At 31.8% G+C, this 23,380-nt stretch overlaps 1 protein-coding gene across 7 annotated transcripts; it reads right to left on the bottom strand.

The window, feature by feature from the left end:
- Positions 1 to 3,735: 3,735 nt before the first annotated feature.
- On the bottom strand, positions 3,736 to 22,881 carry LOC138188606 (annexin B9). 7 transcript variants are annotated; one of them, XR_011175570.1, is made up of 9 exons: positions 22,675 to 22,880; positions 21,392 to 21,537; positions 20,291 to 20,332; positions 16,951 to 17,332; positions 13,934 to 14,013; positions 9,856 to 10,102; positions 5,448 to 5,629; positions 4,845 to 5,038; positions 3,736 to 4,261 (listed from the first exon to the last, which is right to left on the bottom strand). XR_011175570.1 is itself a non-coding variant. In XM_069130568.1 (8 exons), exons 3-8 carry the CDS (start codon positions 20,318 to 20,320, stop codon positions 4,211 to 4,213), a joined length of 972 nt encoding a protein of 323 aa, XP_068986669.1. In that variant the 5' UTR covers positions 20,321 to 20,332; positions 21,392 to 21,537; positions 22,675 to 22,881; the 3' UTR covers positions 3,736 to 4,210. The 7 variants fall into 7 exon arrangements, 5 of the variants coding, with proteins under 5 accessions (XP_068986669.1, XP_068986668.1, XP_068986666.1 ...); XR_011175569.1 differs by lacking the exon at positions 3,736 to 4,261 and adding an exon at positions 4,319 to 4,510; XM_069130568.1 differs by lacking the exon at positions 4,845 to 5,038 and having other exon boundaries at positions 22,675 to 22,881.
- Between the last annotated feature and the right edge of the window lie 499 nt (positions 22,882 to 23,380).

Genomic DNA, 23,380 nt, shown 5'->3' with positions numbered 1-23,380 from the left:
AATCCACCTTTCCAAGAATCATCTGGTAAGTAGGAAATATGAAACAATCTCTAACTACGTAGAGTTTGAAGATTATACAAAATAGGCTTGCGCTTTTTTTAAACACATTTGGTTGCTTATCTATTCACTTCCTCCATACCATACCTTTACTTTCAAAAGAAACTTTTCAAATATTATGACTGTTGGATAATTCCGAGTTATACAAAGAAGGTGAAAGCATTGACGATGAGTATCGTAAATTTTTCTTTTCAGAATGAACTCTCCATCGCTACATTGCCATGTTTTAGCTATTTTGAAGGAAGACACTAGAACAGAATCACTCCGACAGTCGAAGAAGAACTTTCCGGAAATACTAAGTTAACACGTTGACTGCCAGGCGTGTTTTCAAAGAAATCTCCGTCAGGCCACGCGTACAGCAGTACCAAGCGTTCTCTGCTAGGTGCTCCCATCGATATTTTAGTAATGCGAGTCGCTCAAGTGGTGGTCTCAAGAATGATCTTTCGTTTCGTTTGTTCGCAACATTAAAACCACTAGCTGTTGTCGAATATAACGAAGGAAAGTGTGGTATAGATTATTCCGACCAAATGGTTTCTTATGCCACCACAATTAGAAAAGGAATCAAATGGTACAGAAAACTTGGCGTTCAATTCCTTCTGGGAATTTCTGTTGTAAACGCTATGACGGTTCACAAAATTGCAACAAGGAAAAATATAAACATTAGAATATTTAGACAATTATTAGTCGCAAAATTATTAGGGTTGTCTGAAAATACAAAAAATCCTTGTCTTCGACGGAGTCAGCATAATATCGCCGTTCGGAAAAATGATTCCGGAAGAAGCGTTAGACGCGCATGCAAACTATGTTGTGCAAATAAAAGACGTGGAATGGACCGAACAAAGGCACAAAAGAATTTGAAGAAAACAACAACTTCTTGTCCAAATTGTCCCGACCAACCTCAACTATGTATAGAATGCTTTAAAGTTTTACATTCTAAATAATTTTTTTAATAAACCATTTTCGTATTTTTATTTTATTATAATTCAACAGTTTTATTATTATGGAATATTTTTCAAATACCTACGACGATCCTCAGCAAGTAGTCAAATAAGCGACACCCGAATATGGGTTACGTGGCCCGATCAGAAACTTTGCTGACACCCGAATACGGGTATCGTCGCAGTCAACGTGTTAAAGTGTTGCTTGGGTGCATTTTGTATGTGTAATGCGCGTTTCTACCAGACACATTTACTACAAAATATATACATCTGAAGGTAAGGGTTAGACTTGGGTAATCAATAGTGACACAGGTAGAATGCACTGTAGTAGTGCCACTGTAGCGTCCTTTTGCGAATCTCTCGGAAATCAAGATTAGCCACCGGTTATATGTATAGCAAAAAGTTGTTTAAAATGTTGAGCTTTCCACATGTTCAAAAATCACTAAGATCGGAGAGCAAGTAGTCACCAAACAGAGAGATTATCTTGAGCAATACAACTGCATCTCAGACATTTTCGTATCTATTGAATTCCGGCAGAGATATTTACAGTGAGCGTAGACATTATTCATAAAACAATCAATTTGAAACAATACTTCGTGAAATTGTTGTGTATTAACTAGTTTTTTATAAACTACGAATTAGTAAATATTGTAGAAAATATCTAGAACAGATACAATGCAAAGAAGTATTAGTTGCTTGTATAACTTGCGAAATTTACGAGAAAAAACAAACAGTGGCAAAAATATGTACGCAATATTTATTCGTACAATTCTTAAATTTTTAACTATTCGTAAAGAAACGCAATTTAAGTAAATTTAATAATGAAAAATCAATGTAAACAAACAATTAATATTTCCTAGGATATCCTTCCGACTTTATAATTACTGCAATTCTTTTAGGTATTAAATTAGCAAAATTTGATGTTACGTGTGGCTGGATCTCGTTCCACTTCTTCGAAAGAGCATCCTTTAGCTTTCTTGTGAGGAAATTTCCATTTTTTATGGAGTTGATAATTGGAGATTTTAAATATGCCGGTATCCACATTCTGATATAGTATGCAGTACGCTTTGCATCGTTATCATACATGAAAACGAAATTACCTTTCATATCCATTTTTTTTTTTCACTAGAAAAGATTGCATTTTAAAGTGTCAACATAATTAATTAATTAATTAATTAATTAATAATTGTAACGAATTAACATCAGTTGCACTCATGCAACCTAAAATAATTACGGGAACTTCCACCATGTTTCACTACAGTCCGTAAGTTCCTGGTTCTAGTTTTTCATTTTTTTCGCCCAAATAGTACAGTGTCCATCGGACGCGAAAATAATAAATTTATTTTTGTCCGTGAAAATCACTTCGTTGCAGTACTTCATTGGCGTACGGATATTATTATTTGCGAATTGTAATCATTTCTTTCCGTTGTATCTCTTACAAAATATTCTATGCGGGCCACGCGATCGTGAAATCCTCGATTTCGTACAAAACTACGCACAGTACTAACAAATATATCGATATCGAAATTATTTTTAAGGTGCCCAACTATTTCTATCGCACTTACTTTTCGATTTTATCTTATCATTCTAATAATAATTCGGCCAGTATACTGATTAGTTTTTCCACTTCCTGAGTTATTTTCCAGTCTTTTTCCTAGTCCATACGTATCAATTATGCTTTGTATAGTAGATCGAGGTCTGCTTACTATCCGTGAAATTTCTGCTAAACTTTTACGCTGTACGTTATTATGCACATTAGCAATAATTTGTCTTTCACATTTACGTCCCATTCGATAATTCTGAATACATTGAAATTGTTAATGCTACTCATGCCGATAACGTTCCCAACATCAATCATGATTACGAAGCAATAATGTCATGTGTTTATGCATTCTCCGGTAAGCAGTTTGAAATAAGAACTGTAGGAATACTTATTGCTTGTATATTTCTGCTGATATTTTGCTTTTTCTTGCTCATTCCATAAGTTATACAAGTAACTAATATTTTCTGGATTGTGTCTATTCTAGAGGTTTCTCAAAATATGTACAACATATTCATTGTTTCTAGAAAAATGTAGAAAAAGTTAGTAAACAACAATTTCACGTAGTCGCGTTTGAAATTCATTGGTACACGAATACTTTCTACACCCTGTAGATTATCTCTCTCGTATCTAGTTCTGTGTATTAGATAATTAATCAACTTTTTATATGAATATTATTCTCTCAAACTTTAAACATTTTTAATGTAGAGAGTACTATGTAAATAAATTATTCTTAATTGCAACTGTTGTATTATATTATAGGGATTTTGTTCATCTTTGTATTATAGGCACTATATGTTTGGGAACAATTGCTAGAAAACCGAAGGAATATGTTTCAAAGTCAAAAAATAAAAATGAAGGACAAAATAGTTGCTGCTTATAATTAATAATGCTTAGTAATTCAAAATTTATTGACAGGGAAACGGACTGTGAAAGAAGAAACATGGTACTAAACATGGTACTAAAATGGAAACTATTGTTCAGAATGTTGCTCTTGACAACATATTTCAATGTTATTGAAATCGATGATCGTTTGCTATGTAAATAATTTCTGCATAATCTTCTTCTTTAAGAGAATTTGTAAGAGTTGAGCAATTGATTTGTCGTTCCTGATTAGTCGTTTGAAATCCTTTACATTCATTCATACCGGGTAATGAATATTTTAATTGATTTTAAATATTAATAAGTAATGAACAGAAATTGAAACGCAATTCTATTATTCTTTATTTTCGTTTTATTTTTTATACTCCTCAAATGCGACAACTGTCATCGAATACTCTGTTGTAGAGTATTGAGAAATAAGTATTGGTTCTATACAATAGGAAAAACATTTAATAAATAAGATACATTGAACGTTATAAAAATTATTTTGTATCACTCACATTTCAGCTGCTCGATTACCATTTTTTCGTTTATCTTATTATTTCATTATTACCAATCAAACATAATTACTAAATATTATTCAATAATTCTATTTTACAATCTGTGCGCTATAACATTAATATCCGTTGAAAATTTCGGCTGCATTAAATTCCTCAACTTTTTAATATCATTGGTAATTTATTCCTTAAACTCCAAATTACTTGTCAATCTTATATAATTAATATGTAGTTTGTTGTTTTGTATCGTAATATACGGGTATTGTTTCAACGACTTTTATCGAATAAATCTATTTTTAATTCAACATCGCAATCAGAAGCCTTTTCCACTCAGCAGTGCAATCACTCTGGAAAAAAAAGATACTGGTGTTTTCGTCTTACAGTTCACGATAAATAAAAAGTCGTTTGCGAACGTGCAAATTTATTGCAAACGAAACATATATTACAGTTATGTGAGATGCATATTATTAACATTTATGTTAGAGATGCCTATACTTTTTTTTCTTAAATAAAATTAATAAACACATTCCTCTCCATGATTTTCTTTAATTTAAAAGTGCGATCAGAAGCCGCTTAAACTCTTCGCTGCAGTCACTCTGTAAATGCAAACAGAATGTAGGAAGGATTAAAGCAATGTAATAAGTGCAAAATAATATTATATTTATATACAGATTCAATGTACACGTACGCATGCACATTATGAAAGCAGTTTGAAATTAGTAAAATTAGTTAACTGGCATATGAATTACTTTATTAATTAAGGAATTTCGGTATGTAATTTTTAACAATTATAACAGACAATATTTATTTATATTCACTCGATAGGTCTCACAGAGATTAGTATAGTGTATTTCGATGCGAACGAACTAATTTTACGAGCAAACTCATATACGACATCATAAAGTCAAACAAAAACCAGCCATGTAGTACCGTAATCACTGCTAATTATTGATGTAATTTACTACAAATTAAAGTTAAGACATCTATACAGCTTCGCGGAATGTTGCGAAGATATATTCCTGGCGTTAAAGTAAGATTTAAAAATAAAAAGAATTGTTGAACATGAAATGCTTTCATCCAAGTAGAGCAAGCAAGAGTCTCTTGTAGTCTCCTGAACAGTCATCCTGAAATTTATGGAAAATTATGGGCAGCCAAGGTACAGGCAAGGTACTTGTTAAAGAATGAAGTGATTTATGAAAAATTAAGACACGCGTGTGTGTAAAATTAAAACGTGTATTTTGTGCATTATTACTTTGATGAGAGTGAGTCCAAGTATAAATGTTTCTGCAAAGAAATCCTTAATTTTCATAATACTATCAATACGATTCTTTTAGTTGCTATAGCTTAAAAAATTTTTATGGGATACTTGATATGCGTGTCATTAAATGACATTGTATGTATTTCGTAATATGTATTTTAAACAAGTTTTATTGTCAAAAAAAAAAAAAAAACAAAGAAAAGGTAAATATTACAGAAACATTTTTACAAAAACACCAAGTATTTAGATAAAAATATGAAGTATCTCTGACTTACATCGATATCACCTGCAAGCGATTGCCCATACATTTTTTGATAAGTATCCTTAATATCTCCTAAATCGATTTCCGATCGAGCTACGATTATGCGTATCAATGTCGAGTCATCTGTACCTAATCCACGCATTGCTTTGTATAATCTCTCCGCAAAATATGCAGTTTTATCTCGTGCACACCTGACTAAAATAAACAAATTCAAAATTAATTTGTTAGCCTGTATTTTGCATTGCACTTTCGTAATACCCACAAAATGAATTTTCACGAAAGGCAATGAAAAAATTATTACAAAGAATTATACTTGGAATTATGTGATCGCAACGAAACTACAAATCTTTGGTGCAATGAATGTGCTGTGAAGATTAGTTCGGATTTGAAGAAAATTGTCGCAATCTATGAGACATATTTAGGGGGTTTTAAAAGTAAATATCCGCATTGGATGTCGCGTATTATAGCGTATAACAAAGGACGATCGGAAGAGTCTCTTTAAAGCTGGGTTTACACTGATTCAATATCATGCGAATGTAGTTATTCGGCCTAACACTGCATTGTAACTGGAACCTAACCCCAACCTAACCCTAATCTAGACAGTGTTGTCATCGCGACAAGTAATCCACTGAAACGACTGAGTCGTAGATCTACTTTTTCAATCTAGCATTTCAGTGTTCAGTGCTTAGATAACAGTGCTGACTGAAGTGTACATATATTGTTTTGAACGAATTCATTGTTACTACAGTCTACCACTTTCATTGTCGAAAAAAGGCTGGAATAATATAGATTATCGGCCGATTTCCGGTCAAGTCACTAGGATATAATCGCATGATCCAGCGAGACTCGATTAAACGTAATCTCAGCTCAAGAGCTTCTTCACATAGCGATATGCGTCTGACAATAAGATACTCGATGCTAATGCGATACAGTATCTGACTAATGTCGTAAATAAATATCATTTATTCGTTTTTCAGTTAGTAACAACTTCTTGCCTGCAAAACAATACATATCTTTTAGCAAAGGCTGTCGCAAGCAAATGCTGAAATAAAAGATTACCCATTTGGTTTACACAGAAAAGAGTTAGTAAAAAAATGAAAGTAAGTAGGAAATATTGGATTCATCCAACGAGATGAATAGAACAAAGGACTTGTCCAATTAATACGAATTTAAAAGGAAAGAAGAAGAATTTCTCATTCGCTATTTTAAAAACTTCGTAGCAACTCTAGTGACACGCCTAAAGCAGGGACTAGATGTTACTGCCAATTTATTCCGAGAATTCTCTTAATGCGATTTTAGTTTCAACTCCTTTCAAAAATCCTATTTGTCTAGACACTTTGTTTCTTTCTAACGACTCCTCTCTTAACTACTTCTGTCATTCATTTATTATTATGTATTGTTATTATATAGTATGATATTAATAATGAATCCAAACATTCACATGTATATCCACTCATTCATTGATTTATTCTCTTCCAGGTCTTTTCTCTTTGAAGCAATAATTAATACTATTTCTCTTAAACAATCCAAACCACTCAAAATTAAATTTCACAGGTATGTTCTACATACTTTTTACATTCTAATAGAATGCAGAAAAAAATAATAAGAGAAAAAACATTATACATACTAACAAAGATCCACAAACGCTTTATAAAAAGAGCTATAAGAAAAATATGGAACACATTGTTTGACCCGCAAGATCACCTGGCCCTGCATCATTAGACTCATATCTGTGGGCAACAACGAAAGAGATTGTGTGGAGAGTCGTGCGAGAGATAATTTACGACAAGAACTGGTACAAAGGATTAATGATCATTCACTGAACTAAAACAAGATAAACGTAATATTCGGAGAGTGATAAACTCAAACTTCGTATGATATTAAGCTTGTATTCGAATCGGGGAACTGCACTTATATAACATCTTTTTCTTATTTCTACTCATGAAACATACTGATCAAGATTAACTGTTTGAACTTCGAACACCTTATATAATCTAATTCTAATATTCAATCGGACAATTTTAATTTCAGCATTCACACAAACAAATCACACGAATAAACAATTAATCTTTGGTAAAGGATCCTATATTGGATTATACGCAATTATTATGGGAGGCTGACTTTATTTCTCGTTTACGGCAAAGTTTCCGAAAACCTACCACGTCCGATATGGCCGAAGTTTTGAAAATAATCTATATAGCATGGATTTAGCATAAAAGCGATGTTTACAAGAAGAATTTTTGACAACTCGAAAGAAGTTAAGAGCCAAGAATTGCCTTACAGCGGTCGGTTTAACGCCAACTTACCAAGCCCGGTTTCAAAATTTAATTTAAAATTGTACATTTATCGTCATTTCTTTTGTTCATCTAACTTTATGTAAATTCTTATACTACCTGATTAATTAATTTCTCAATTTTTATTACCTTTTGTACTCGGGTGTCCCACCTAAACTTATTCCACCGCAACTTTTTGAGAAATGCATATTTCCCCAAAGTTTTCTATTAAAGTGGAACAAGAAAGCACATCAAAATATGGAATTACCAAGATAAAAATATAATATCAATAGATTTTACATCGGAAGAGAAAGTGAGAAATACGTTCACAACGATCCCAGCGCTTCTCTGCTCCGCTTGAGAAGAGCGATAAGGACGACTTGTAGAAAAAGATTGGTATAAAAGTATATCTCGCACTGTATGGTGAAATTTGAGGATGTAAATAAACAAGCCTAAAACTAGAGAGAAAGATTTTCGAAGTTGATCTCAGTTGGTCTTGAAGCGTCGAGGGTTACAGCAGATAGGTTCTTGCACCGATAGAGTCAGAAAATCAGAAAAATGATATTCTTGTGGCAAATATCATTTTGTAATTTCGTAATTTACCTCAGAAGAAAGAAAACACGTTACAAGTTTGTCAAAAGTCATATAAATCGGTTGAGAGATGACTTTCGGAAATCTAGAACACAACACGTCCATCCACATCTTCGTCGGACAATAGACTAGACAACAAACTAACATATTCCCAATGTGGAAGAAAGAAAACGGGACTGTATCGTTTGTTCTGATAGGAAAACAGCAGGCGAAAGGCGTAAAACAACTTAAACGTGTATAAACTAGCCTGCAATGCATATTGGGAATTGCTTCAAAATTTATCATACTGCAGAAAATTATAAGAAATAAGATTTTGACTTTTTGGCAAAAAATATGATCCTCGATGTCTACGAATTCACATGAATCAAATATTACAATACATTACTTGGCTCCAAAGCTATACTATTTATATTATTTTGACGATTCCTGGGTCCACGTTTTCGCAACAAAGTGGCGCCGAGTTGCTGGTAGGTAACGTTCGAGATAGCTCCGAGTGCAAAGGGTCAATATAAGAATTTACATAAAGTTAGACGAACAGAAGAAATAACAATGAATGTACAATTTTAAAGTAAATTTTGAAACCGGCTCCGGCAAGGTCGGTGTTGTATCGTAAAAATCAACATTTTGAACAACTTTTTTCTATACATATCACCACCACAGCGACTACAATTTTATTTTATGCGTCAGTATATCACTCTGTGAGGCGGCTGGTAACCAATACACTGTTACAGACGAACAGTTATAGACAGAATTCGCTGTAGTGGTACCGGCAGATTTTTGCGAATATCTTGGAAATGAAGACTGAATAGCGGTTACATGTACAGGAAAAAGTTGTTCTTATATTAGCACATATTAAAAAATCATCGAAATCGGTGAGGTGAATGAAATATCCATAATTATCCAGATATTTAGTGATGTAATAATAGGAGTCCTGCCTATTTAATTTGTGTATAAGTATATATATGCATTTGCATAAATGTGGTACCGGAGTATTGATACTTATTTAGAAAACAACAAGATATGTTTCCCTTGATTTTTCCCAGACTCTACATGATAAGCTCGTCACAATCTCATTACATATATGTGCATATGTAATTATATATATATATATAATTATATTAGATAATATGGTATATATTAGATTAGATATATATGTATAGTTATCTAAAGTTTGTCCAATGAGGCGAAGAGGTCGGCATAAACAGAACGTAATTACTGTGGTTACAGCTAATGACTGCCAATCGAGTATCACTTATCGGCAGCCAATGGCTGTAGCTGTAGCTGCAGCAATCGCGTTTTCTTTATGTCTACTTCTGTCTCGTTTTGTTGGACAGACTACAATTAGATGACAAGCTGCATGTTTTAGAGTATTCCTGAAAATATAAAAAATGTAAGCATAAATAATATGCATAACATTTGCACCAGGAGTGGATAAAGTACATAAAACTAATTGCATGCTACTTACTGATAAAAAAAGTTAATGACATTTTCTTGTATTATACCAAATAAAAATTGTGCGATTTTACTTCTTTATGAAAAGTAATATGTATTTCTTACCAACTGCAAGATAGCCGTCTTCGACTGATCCGGAAAATTCTGTCTTAATAGCTTCTTCTAAGCTGTGACCAGCAAGGCGTTCATATTCCTCAAAAATTTTTCGTAGCTGAGGGAAACTTTTCGTAATGAGAATAGCATTGAAAGTACTTTCGTCTGTTCCCCATTGTTCTTCACCAGCTGCAAGTAATCTTTCGGCATCCTGCATTGCAGCTTGTTCGTCAACTTCAGGATTTTCATCTCTATTGGCCTATAAAATAATTTATACATATTTTACTAAATATATTTTTATTCTAAATAAGAATAATAATAAGAATAGTACTTCTATATTTGTGCGTTTGTTAATTTCATAGATTGTGATATCAACTGTGCACTGTACATAAAATATCTTATGCGAATAATTAGTTCACAAATTATCGCGTTTAAATATTAAAATACTGTGCGAGATAATGTACGTGTATCGCCTCTTCTTGGAATTTTCGAAACGTTCTGAGAGAACGTAACAACGGTTTGAAGTAGTGGCAAAGATAGATTATGAAAAGACAATGCCGCTTTTATGTGATCATTAGACCACTGAATACGTCTCGATCATGTACATGACATTAAATGTGTCTATTAATGAGTAACTAAAATACAAAATAAGGATGCAAGATTGAAAGTGACTTGCTGTGTGTCTCGTTTTAATCGAGTTGCATCACGAAGTATAATAAAGTTAAAAGTTGTTTTTAATCTCTCGTTAGTCATCTCGTACGTGTGACTAAAGTGAATATTTAGTAAACAAAAATGTTTGAATTTATTTGAATGTTCCTTTAAAACACCGTTTCTAGAGCTGTTACAGCTTGAACTTCCGAGTCCAACGAGAGAACATACACGTTAATTCGCAGAACTTTTATATTTAAAACATACATAAGAGATTCGAAGGTCTCACTAAAAAATCTGATCTATTGTACTTTTTTTATTGATTGTTACGTTACTTACTCCTATAAAACGTATCAACTACGCTTTTTCTTATGCGGTTCAAATCAATTACTTCTCATTCCGTAGATCACACGTTATGTCTACACTGTGCTAATCGAACTCGACATTTATCACCAATTTTTTATGAAGATATCCGATAAATTATTATCCAAACATATCCATTAGACACATGACTGACTCATTGTTTTCAAATGACTTTGACATTGAATCTCAAAGTTAAATGTTTTATATTGAATCGTATAGTATTCGTCACAGGAACAAAAGTCTCGAAGGAACTACGGGCCGCAAATGAACTGTTCTTTTAAAGAATGACGTTAAAGTTCCATTGGTGTTACTTATAATACGTTTAAATTTTGCAGTCAGATAAGAATTAAACACTGTTATATTAACGAGGAAACTGAAAATTATTCCTTAGCGCATGAGATAATCCACTCTCGATAGAACAAAGACCTAACTCTATGATTTCAAACTATTGCAGAATTACTTACTGTACGATAAAACATTTCAAACGAGAATCAGATGGTATTGCAGAGGATGATACGGTTTGATATTATTTTCTTGCAGGTGTACAGGCAGAGACCAGGCGAAGATCAACTACGTTTTCCTTTGGATGGTATCAAAATTCTTATTGTGTTAATCGAACAATTCATTGTTCCATCTGAATATTTAATAACAGTCCATACCAAAAACTGTTAGTTCAGCAGATATTTTAATAGAGATATAACACAAATAACTTGGATGAGAGAAGTATTAAGTTGAAGGGATATTTCAGTAAAAAGTACTTTTGCAACAAAACAAAAGTAATAAATCTCCTTCGTATCTGCTTTACGTATTGATTTGCAAAGAAATCAATGACATCGAGTCTTGAGACTTTGAAAATAGATGCTTCGTTCTATAATATTTGGAACAGGAATATTTATCTCATGTGCTAAGGAATAATTCCTCGTCTTTCTGTTTCCTCATTAATATGACACTATTTACTTTCTATCTGACTGCGATATGTAAACAGCGTCTGTTTGTAATTAACGTCAAAGTAAGAGATAATGGAACTCTAATGCTATTTTCCGAAAGTACAGCTTATCCGAGACTCGTGATTTCTTCGAGATTTTTCTGTCTCGTAACAAGTACGGTGAAATTCAAGGTTGTCAATTTTGCGGTATCTCTTTTTAAGAGATCTGCACCGATCCGCAGGTGTAGAATGAGAATCATTTGTCAAAGCCATAACGTATAATTTTTTAACACTATGTAAGTAAGAATCTAATGAGAATAGAATGGCTCTTAGTCATTTACTTTCAATCCTTTTAAAATACGTTGACAATAGCGTGTGAACTATCAACTTCTATCTTCATCACGCGTTAAATATAGAAAGATAGATTGATATTTGTTTGACGTCGTGCTATTACTCTGAAGCCACAAGTTTTCGTTTTTTTCGATAGAGCGCTTTCCGTCCTTGGACTTGTATGACCTTAATTGGTGAACTTAAAACATGAATTTGTCAATATACAATACAAATGGATAAAAGTAGAAGGTACAAATTATGACAACAAAATTTAACAAGTAACTCGAGTAAATTAGTAAATCTTCAATTCATTTTCATTATAATTCCATTATTTTGTACACTTGTTCCAAACATCAGTTTCACCGTTTTCAAATTTCATTCAGTATTGAAACACCTATCCTTGTGCATCGATTTGCAATGTTTACATTTTATTTTCCGGTCAATGTAGCAGCATCTATATATTTCACGTCATAACCCAAACACAGAAACAGAATTCAGAATTCAGATTGTAACAGTGAAACATACACCACAAGAGTACAGTAAAATGAAAACCCTCTTATGTCATTAACACGGTCGTCACCAGCGTCATATAAGAAGCGAGGCGATAACTGTGATCAATATTTTCGTCCTTTTTAGAGATATGGTGAAACTTTGTTTACAAAAGTCGTACAATACGGGAGGAGCCATGATATGGCAGTAATAATTTTTGCGTAGATGGAGGTTTTTCGGAGATGTCAAGATCACCTCCACCTTTAAATTGCTTGCCGTACTTCTTTATTCGGGCAGAATAGAGAGCGTTTAGCTGATTTCAGCAATTCTTATTAGAAGGTCATCAGACAATAAATAAAAAACGTTCAAAGTAGCACTCGTTTGCATTAATATAACTTTGAAATCATCGAACTGCCAAAGCCCGTGCACTAGTTATCACTTCCGGATTCATAGTGGCACATGCTACACAAAGTCCTTATTTCATATCTTGTAATACTCTTCCTATATTAGTTGTTGGACATAATTGTACTTAGTAAGAAATGGAAAAGTACTCGGCGCATGCATGTAAAGTTGTTCAAGTTAAAGTTAAAAAGATCTTCCGAAATCGATAAGAATCAGTTTCCTGACTACCTCGTTCTCCACATTCAACTTCTTTTATTTATTGTTCGATGACTTTCTATTAATGAAATCATCTAAACACCCCCTATATCGCTAGAACAGAAAAGTAGGACAAGCAATTAAAGAAAATCGAGATAATCCTGAAATCTCAGAAAAACCTTCATATTAGAGCATTTTCTCTACCTGGTACGATGGATATCTGGTTGTAATCCATTATGCTGATCAACGTGTTAAGTTGTTACGAAACCGTTCAATGTAAAAAACGTAAAAGTTGCCGCGTTAAAAATCCAATAATTATCATTTATCACGAGTTAAGATCCATTCAATGTATTTGTTATCAAGTGAAAAAAGAAGTTTACTTTTTTCGAGAACGGAGATTCGAAAGAAAAATTTCGTTTCATATTTCTTATTTATCGTTCTGTTATCAGTTTGAGTATGTTATCAATTATTGTATAAGACATCACATGTATCAATTACCCTAGAAACATGAATATGACTGACTAATGTTGTCTGTGCTTTTGGAAATGTTTCGTGGTATCACAAAATGTTTAAACATATCGTTTCCTTTCAAAATAACAGTCCCAAATGTTGATCTTCGATTAATATCATAATTCAGATAAATTTACAATTTAAACGAATATAAAAATAATAAAAGAGTAGTCTCGTAAGTTTAAAAAATCATATAAATTTAATTACTATATTACAAAATTTACTTACGCATGATAGTGAAACTAACAGCCTCTTAAAATAGCCAGAAGTATCGCTTTTCAAATCTTCCTCTAAATCCGTTCCATACACTGCAAATATATATAAAATTTATATTACGATGTAACGTTAAGATATGTTACATTTTTTATAAAGACGTTTATGAAAAAGAAAACATTACGTTAAAGAATACATATTATAATTAAGAATTAAATGAATTTACAAAGGCTTTAATGAGAAAGAAATTATATCAGTGTACTACTTCTATCAAAAATTGTAACATGCCAATTTTAAACAAGTAATTATTTTCAAATAAAAAACATGCAATGCAAAATGTTTTAGAATCTTATACCTTCATACAAAAAATGTGATTTCGTGACAGTTAAAAAATGCAGTAGTTTATGAAAGTATTCTTACACTTATCGACATCTTTTGTGAATATATTACGAAACTGTAACGACACCCATCTGTCATGATTTTATTAGAAAAATTTTTAACGATTTTGCAAATGTACGCAGAAGTAATCAATCGGTCCATTTTTAACACTTATCATGTGCTTAAAGTCATTATTCAACTATATATTTTTTAATACGTACAGGTTTGTATTAAATATTTTCTACATATATTTTCAAATTAGAAAGAAATTTTGTCAGTATAATTATAACAGTCGCCTCTCATTATAACGTTAATGAAATTCCAAAATGTTTTATATAATATGTACAATATATACATAAAAGATTTTTATGGTAAATGCACAAATACTTTCATGAACCACTGCATGAATATATGTAACAAAGTTAAGTATATTATAACTCGTGTTTATTAAAGAGATTACCGATTTATTGAAACAGATCCAGAAATACATACTGAAATAGAAGCTCATCATATACCTAACTGTTACATAAATGCGTTAAATCTTTTGAAAATCCTTTATTCGATAGAAAAGTAATATACAGGGAAGTACGACAAAGGCTAATTCTGAACATTAAAGTAAGAAGAAAAGTTCATATAGACGTACATCCGATATGACGTTATTTTCGAGTAACAGCTTACTTTGTGCTGTAACAGTTGCTTACCTGCCTTCACAATATAGATTGTTCAAACAACAACTGATGTTTTATAAGTTAGAGATTTTAAATGCTCCTAATTCAAGTCTGGAGAGTAGGCTAACCAACAGACAAGGACAGGATGACTTATCTATTTGCCAGGAACTCGTTGATCTATCTAATGTTTAGCATCATAAAATAAGCTGCAATTCGAAAGCAAATATGTTTATATGAACTGCTGTATAATAATGCCGTACTTCCCACGTGTTTTGATTCAACCTGTATATTTAAAAAATACGATATATTGTGACCGTAAGATAAAATTATAATTTGATTTTCCTGATAGAGAAACACGTAGCACAGTAATGAAGTGCTGAGGTTAACTTTTTACCAAATTTATACATTGTCAATTAAGTCAAGTCGAGTTGACGTAACCAAGCATGAGAATGTTCACACTCTTATTAAAATTAACAATGCTTACAGTAACTCAAACATTTTTAAGCACATAGAAGATCGTAGAGTAATAAAGACATTCTATTTTAAAAATGTTTCAAATAGAAAATGTATCCAATCGTATTTTCTTTTAATGATTTTAAATCATCCGGACAAATTGCTAATACTATTCATTCCAATTAATATTTAAAACATGTATTGTGTCAAAGCATATCTTATGTAAAAGATATACTTAATAGCATGAGAAACATATCAAAGAAGAAGAAACTGGAAGATGTTAAAAAGTGGCCATTTTTTGGCATCGTCTGGAGTTGAAAGATTTATGTAGAATATTTAAGAGTGTTTGCCAGTGTACAAAAAGTATCCTTATCATTTTTCTGAAAAAAATAATGTGGAAAATGAATCCAAACATGGGAATATGCTAATGATCGAACTCATCCGAGTTATATTTCATCTCCTTCTTCGGATACCGAACCGTCTTCACAGTAATTAGTAAGGAAATTAGCAGGTAAATCGATTGGACAGTCAACAACGCGAACGCCGACTTCTCATTCACATGTGAGTACAAGAATGGCTTCCAATCCAACTTTACTTTTGTCTATCAATATGTATACAAAATATTTTAAACTAATGAAATATCGAGAATATAATTTTTCAGCAAAATGACATTATTTAATTCCATATAAATTTCATACTTTTTATAACCAATGCAACAGAACGTATTTCTTGTTGTGAATCCAATTCTAACTGTAACATGAGATGCTTGGCATAAACATTTCTCCGACTGTAAGAAGATATATTGACCTTATAATGACAGAGTTCACAGCTGCGACTTAAAAGAATTGTAACTGTTCTGATTACTGAAACTATAACAATAATATCTCTTTACTCTGATTTTTTCCGCTACTTATATTCCGATAATTACTTGGAATATCATTAAGTTATTGAACTTGCAATTGGTACACATGTTCGTCTCCGAATACAAAACGAGAAAGAGCGAACGCGTTATTGGCTGTCGTATACATGTAGCAATGATTTTCTGGTACTTTGGTTTTGCTGGATTCCAAACTTTAACTAATTTCCAACTTGTCAGCTGATTTTTTCATTAATTATTTTGGAAACGGTTTAACATCCGAGAAAAAAGAAGACTAAATATAAGGAATAGGTGAGTTCGATCGCTATCACATGTTTAGATTCATTTCTAATAACTTCCCCATTGCTTTTTCAGAAAAATGATAAGGATACTTTTCGTTCCTCGGGAGAAACTCTTAAAAGTCCTACATGAATTTTCCAATTCCAGGTGATGTCAAAAATGGTCACTTTCTAACATTTTTCTTTCTTTGTCTTAGGTCAAATATGTTATAGTGTGAGCATGAATTTTTTAAAGAGAATGAATGATGAATCTTCCTTAAAAAGAATATTATAGTATTTCATTTTAGTAACTATTGAATTATTTGCAACAATGTTGTTCATATTTCTACTAAATATTTGTATTTATTTAAAAAATCATTCGAACAAAAACAGGCTTACCTTCTTTATAAACAGCAGATATGGTTTTGATGCCATAGTTGCTAAGAGATGCCAGCACCTCGATAAGAGCACCTTCGTCCGTGCCAATTCCAGACATCGCATTATGAAGTTCTTTAGCGAAATATTCTGGTAACGGTGTCATCAGTGCTATAATTGCCTTTTCAAAATTACCACCAAGTTCTGATTTCAACTCAGAAATCAGATCCTTTCCATACATGGTTTTAAATTTATCAGCTATTTCAAGTCGTTGTACAATTCCACGATGAGCAAGGACATCGATTATGGTCTGTTCATCAGTGCCGAAACCCTTCATGGCAGTTCGTAGAAGAGCTGCATCTTCTTCTGGGTCGAAGGGATCAGCAGAATAGACAGTTGGTGTGCACTAAACGAATAAAATAAAATGCGAAATATATATTACATAGATATATAAAACTTTTCACTATTTATTTCAAAGCAATATGTAATAGTAAATATCTAAAAAATGTTTAACGAATATTTTGCATATGAATATTACAAATAAACAGAAAGCACGACAAATAAACATTTTTTTAGCCCCTTTGTTTTACAGGAGAAATACGATTTTATTTTATAATATAATAGTTTTAACATGATATGTACCGTATACACTATTAGTAAGATTTTGTCATCACGTCTTTTGCAATCCGAATTGATTAACCTTCAAATAATAAAGCAAGTATTTTTATTACGTTCTGTCATTGTGTCTTCGATTAACCGGCTTCGTTGAGAATGAGGCAACGCGGACAAATCAAGACCTACTGACTAAACGGGACCTAACCTAGAATAAATCACGGAACATTGACCGAAATTCATAATTCGTCGCTATTTCGCATTCATTCTGCATCTTCTATTCGTCGCAGAAGCAAAACCAATAATTGGATTCATCTATACTTAATGAGACGATATTATTCTGTGTATATAGATATTACATATAATTTATGTATAATTTATGTGATATTAAATATAATTTATCCATTTATGTAGAAACGTACATATTAAAGTATAAAGTACAAAAGTTTATTCCGAAGACAACGAGTCTTCACAATTAAAAGCGAGGATCACAACTAGAAACGGAGATTACATTAAAAAACGTGCACGAAAATTTAATTTGGATAGCACACCTGTGTATACAGTACGGTGGCTAAAATTTTCAACGATTTTTGCATTAATAAAGTAAATCTTAAGAATTACATGCTTTATTATTATTCATAAACCTACGGCATATGATTTGTATTATGGTCCGTTTAACCACGGCATACTCAAGTGCATGCGTCTTATTTTGCATGTGCAATCACTTCCTTCAGGTTGTACCATCAATACTGGGTCACCCTGTATAGGCTCCGATTAATTACAACCAGTTCAAACGATGCGGTCTTTTGACCGATTCGACAATTTCGCGGAATCAGTAATAGCCAAAAACAGTATTCACTTGTTTCTGTATTTCCTCCGCACGTTCAGCTTCCAAACTTACGAATTAATATATTCAGTGCATGCAGTGTGTAATAGCTGTTATTATAATATATATAATATAATATATATATAATATAAAATATATATATAATTTATTTGCCGAATCAATTTGTCATTTGTAGTAGAACATACCATGTAGAAATTACCGATTCGGTTGTTTTCGACATTCGGCTTCATTGATATGTATGAAATGGCCCGGTAATAAAACTGAATCGGTCGGAAAGTATAGAAAACAGATGAAGAATAAAGGAAGAAAGAAATAAAGAATACAAAGCTCATAAAGCTACTACGATCACAGCAAGCATTTCTAACGTGTGAAAGAGAAGGAAAAGACCAAATTTTGATTTGAAATGAACCAGATGCCAAAATGATAAAATTGATAGATCACGAGATAAATTTGCATGACATCGCAAAGAACAAAAGCGTAAGAGCTGGATTTTCGGTGTAGATATGAAACAGTATGAACGCCGCTTTCGAATCGGTCAAGGAATCACGTCGTCTGAACTAACCTTTAAAAGTTCATTTATACATAACCGTGCTGTATCCGTTTCGTGTCTCAGCCGCAGTCTTGCGCCGGACCCCAATTGGTTACCATACTTTTAAATATGTATCCGTATCGTGTTAGTCATCATCCGCAGCGTAGACGTGTTCCATTCACATTTGGTAATCTCCTATATTTCTCCTATTCGCCGATCTGACCGGAGGGGCCAGCCCATAGCATGGGCTTGTATAAACGTATCTGAACATGTCTCGTCCATGTATTACGCTATAAATATGATTTTATCTTAATAAATCTTCTTATCCGTTTGCCATAACGGATGTACAATGAATCGCCTTTTCTTTCTTTGTTGCTTTGTTTCTTCTTGCTCTTCTTCCTACAAACGTATCGCTGCTATAGCTAAGTCTTTGGTTGGAAACGGCAGTTTGTTATATACTTGCGTAAGTTTGACTTCTATGTCTGACTAGCATGTTCGTCTCGGGTATATCCCGGCTGGTAGTATACAAATATTAATGAATAAACGCCCGGTCACTGTTTGGACACGGGACGGATTCAGCACGATTATTTATAAATGGATCACAAGTTATGTATGATATGATATAAATATGATATGTATAATCGTATTCAGGTTAAACAATGCTCTACTGTAATTCTACCGTGTCTGAGAACCTGAATTCTACTATGTTTTAGTTGTCCCCATAAATGCTCAATTTAGTATGTAATTTAGATCCTAATTGCCGTGCAAAATACACACTCTTTTAAAATGGTGAAGTTAATTGTAATTAATGATATCTAACTATTTTAACTTGTTTGAACGTAATAGAAAGTATTATGTAATGGTGGTATATACAAAATAACAAACTTGAACGATAGAAACATGGTAAAGAAAATTTTATGGTTTGAGAGATCTCCCCTATTCAAAGAATTGCTGATTTATTGTAATTTAATGTAAAAATCTATCAGAGTATTTAATTTTATTTAATTATTATTTTAGATAAAACACACTTGAGACAGTGGTTAAATAATGGCTTTAAAAAATGTGGATAAATGTTCTAAAGTACCCATCTCTGCACTTAAATTCGATTGAGAATTTGTAGGAAGATAAGATCGCACAAACAGGTTTAAACATTCAAACAAAATTTAACTATGCCTATAATGGAACTTCAAAACTTTATTTTGAAATTAACTGATATGATATGTCATTATTGTTATCGTTTCAAAAGGCGTAGCTACGAAATATTAATATTAATTTAATAACGACATTAGAAGATTTCTCCTCTAAAACGAAGTAGGTTTGGGCTTTCATATTGTGCGTGTACCGTATACATAAAGTAGAAAGTAATTAGTAATTACCTGCACATGATAGTACTGAGTGGCCGACATTATTCGAATCAGCTAAAAAATACAAATTCATATTAAAATCATATTAAATAATAGTATATGTATAATATTTATACTATAGTTACATTTTAGAATTCTTATTTCACGGAAAATTTGCACAATTAAGATCAACTTATCATTAAAATAAATTACTACCTGAAAACAAAATTTATTATATAACAATTCATAAACACTTTATCGAAAGCATTAATTAATCAAACTCATACTCCTATCCTAAAGATTAACATTACACATTTGTTTCATTATTTATTGTTCAATGTTTAACATGTAGGATGCGATTAAAAATAAAATACAGTTGCAGACGCAATTAATATTAAAATATCGTATAGAATTCGAGGGTGTAATGTCATGAGAAATAAATGAATCTACTAATGACGCGATATTGACAACAAAATGGTAAACTTTAGGTATACTATAATAATATTACGTTTTAATTATCATACATATTTCCTTTCAATGCCTTAAAAATAGGAATTTGCTCAAACGTAATATACAAAACATAGTTGCGTTCAAAGATATCACTTTAAAAACATAAAATCATTCTATATTAATAACATTTTCATTATAATTCTAACAACAACATCATCAAAGCCTTGTAATGTAAATGTAGCAACGTTAGTGTTTAAAAAAAGGTAACAATTTTAAAGTTTATTGTAATATAATCTTAGTTAATAATAATCTTGATTAATCTGAAATGAAGTCGAAATGCTTAATATTGTTTCACAATAAGTTAGTTTTTTATCTTGACAGTCCTATTTTTCCATTCGCGTATCTTATTTATCCTCCCACCTAACTGTACATAATTTTAAAATGTGAGAAAACATATTATCAGGAAGTGCCTGTTGATGAAAAGTATATACATAAGTATACGGCATTGCGAAATTGAGGTGAATAATGACTTGAGTGGTTGATATAAATATCTTTGAAGACCTGCAGTTAACCTTGTTTGATATATACGCGAAGAAGAATACCAAGAAGCTATCGTAGTGAAATTCCAAAGATTGTATTGATCGGTGTCTATGTATAAACAAGTATTTGGGGTGTGGCTCTTACCTTCTTTTGAAGCGGTTACAGGTTCTATTCGCTCTTCTGATACCAGTTCCGTTCGGTTCTCGTAACCAACTGAAACGAACCGTCGCTCGTCACGGATATTCTTTGCAGGAATGGTGGGAGCAACAAACGGAGAACGTATGCGTCTACTATAGGAAATGAGATTTAACGATGACTTAATGCGCAATTCATACGAAAATTGTGCTATATACAATATAACGTTAAGCGTTGAAAAACTATGTGTAAATGTTGCAAGAATCAATAAATCCTTGTAATGTAGCCTCTGTTGTTCTACAATTAATGAAAGATATATTAATCTAAAAAATATACATCATGAATATTGAAATCACAATTGTTATCCAGATATACAATTGCTTGAGAATGAGATTCAGGTATCTAGTTTATGCAAAAATATAATGTATTTATATACAGATACACAGAATAAAGTAATTGGAATTGTTAAGAATGTATCAATTTTAATAGTCTATATTTTATTTACATATATATATATATAGTCTCTATGCCTTCTATATATTTATTTGCAATACATAGCCTTAAATACTCAATCTTTGATTAAATTGTTTAACGTTATATTTTACTAGTAATATTTCCGTATAATATATTTCTATGTATATTAAAATTGCTGTGTTTTACCAATACATACAGTATAAAACGAAGAATTTTTTATAGACACAAGCTTTATTATGTAAGTTAAACAAATGTGCATTGTCTAAATTTAATTTTCTTATATCATATTTAATGTAGAAATAACATTATTTTCATATTGTTTGAATGAAACTTTGAGAAAGTGACAGACAAAGAGAGACAGGAAAATTAATGTATTGTAAATAACTAATTGACTATGAAATAAAGTGCTAACTGTTCCTATTTAATTTGTTTCACGCGTATTTGTATATTACACATACAGAATTCCTAATTAACTGCACCCGTTGAATTTGTTAAGTACAACAATTTAAAACAAAATAAAAAAGGCAGAAAAAAGCAATATATTTCACTTAACAAACAGAGTATTACTACTCTATTACTACTTTACTATTACTACTCTATTATAATATATATTATAATATTATACTACTCTACTATTGGTATATTAGTTGTATACGGATTATATGTATATGATATAATTGACAAGTATTTTTTCTAATTCAAAGAAGTACCGTTCCTGTATTATTAATGAAAGAAAATACGTTAAAAATCAATATCAATATTACGAAGTTTCCCGCTTCACTTTGACATTTCATTATCTAATTGAATTATTTACTCACCTTTAGTCAATGTTAATTTTAGATTATAAGAATTAAAAAGGCTATATAACTGTGCGTTATTTCTCTAGAACACTAAACACAATTTTCGTATCACTATCACCGGTTTTACAAATCGATTAAACGTATATAATAGTTATCGACAAATAAGAAGCGTCTTGATGTAGTTACATGCAGTCGCGCACACTAAATGGTTACAGTATCTGAAAGAAACAATTTCACATTATAATGTCACAAGAGAATCAGTAGAAGAGATAATTGGTGGGGGAGCAACGTAAAGTCGATGACGTGTCATGTAAAGTATGCTGCAGAGTAACGAAAAGAGAGACTATCGTCATAACCGCGACTAGGTCTCCCGTTCACCAAAAGATTCTCAAGAAACAAGGTCAGGTGATTCATCGCATTGTATGTGTATTATGAATATCATATATACGTATCCATTAAGTTCTTTGAACGGTGACGAAACGAGATTCCTTGACTTGTTAGAAAAAACCTGTAATGATTACAAAACTAAGAAACATAATGACGTTATTTACCCGTTTAGAAATTATCTTTCTTTCTATTTATCTTACTTTACCGATGTAACTTACATATACATATATATATATATATATATATATATATATATATATGTGAAGTTGTCTACCTGACTTCCATATTTTGAATAAATTTTAAATTATATGTCGCATTTTGTATTGCGTTTTATACT

Source organism: Bombus flavifrons, chromosome 17 (genome assembly GCF_040668555.2).
Source record: "Bombus flavifrons isolate JBK064 chromosome 17, iyBomFlav1_principal, whole genome shotgun sequence".
In the NCBI taxonomy this organism is placed as follows: Eukaryota; Metazoa; Arthropoda; class Insecta; order Hymenoptera; family Apidae; genus Bombus; species Bombus flavifrons.
The sequence above is the reverse complement of the archived record's forward strand: the minus strand, read 5'-3'. Positions and strand labels throughout refer to the sequence as shown.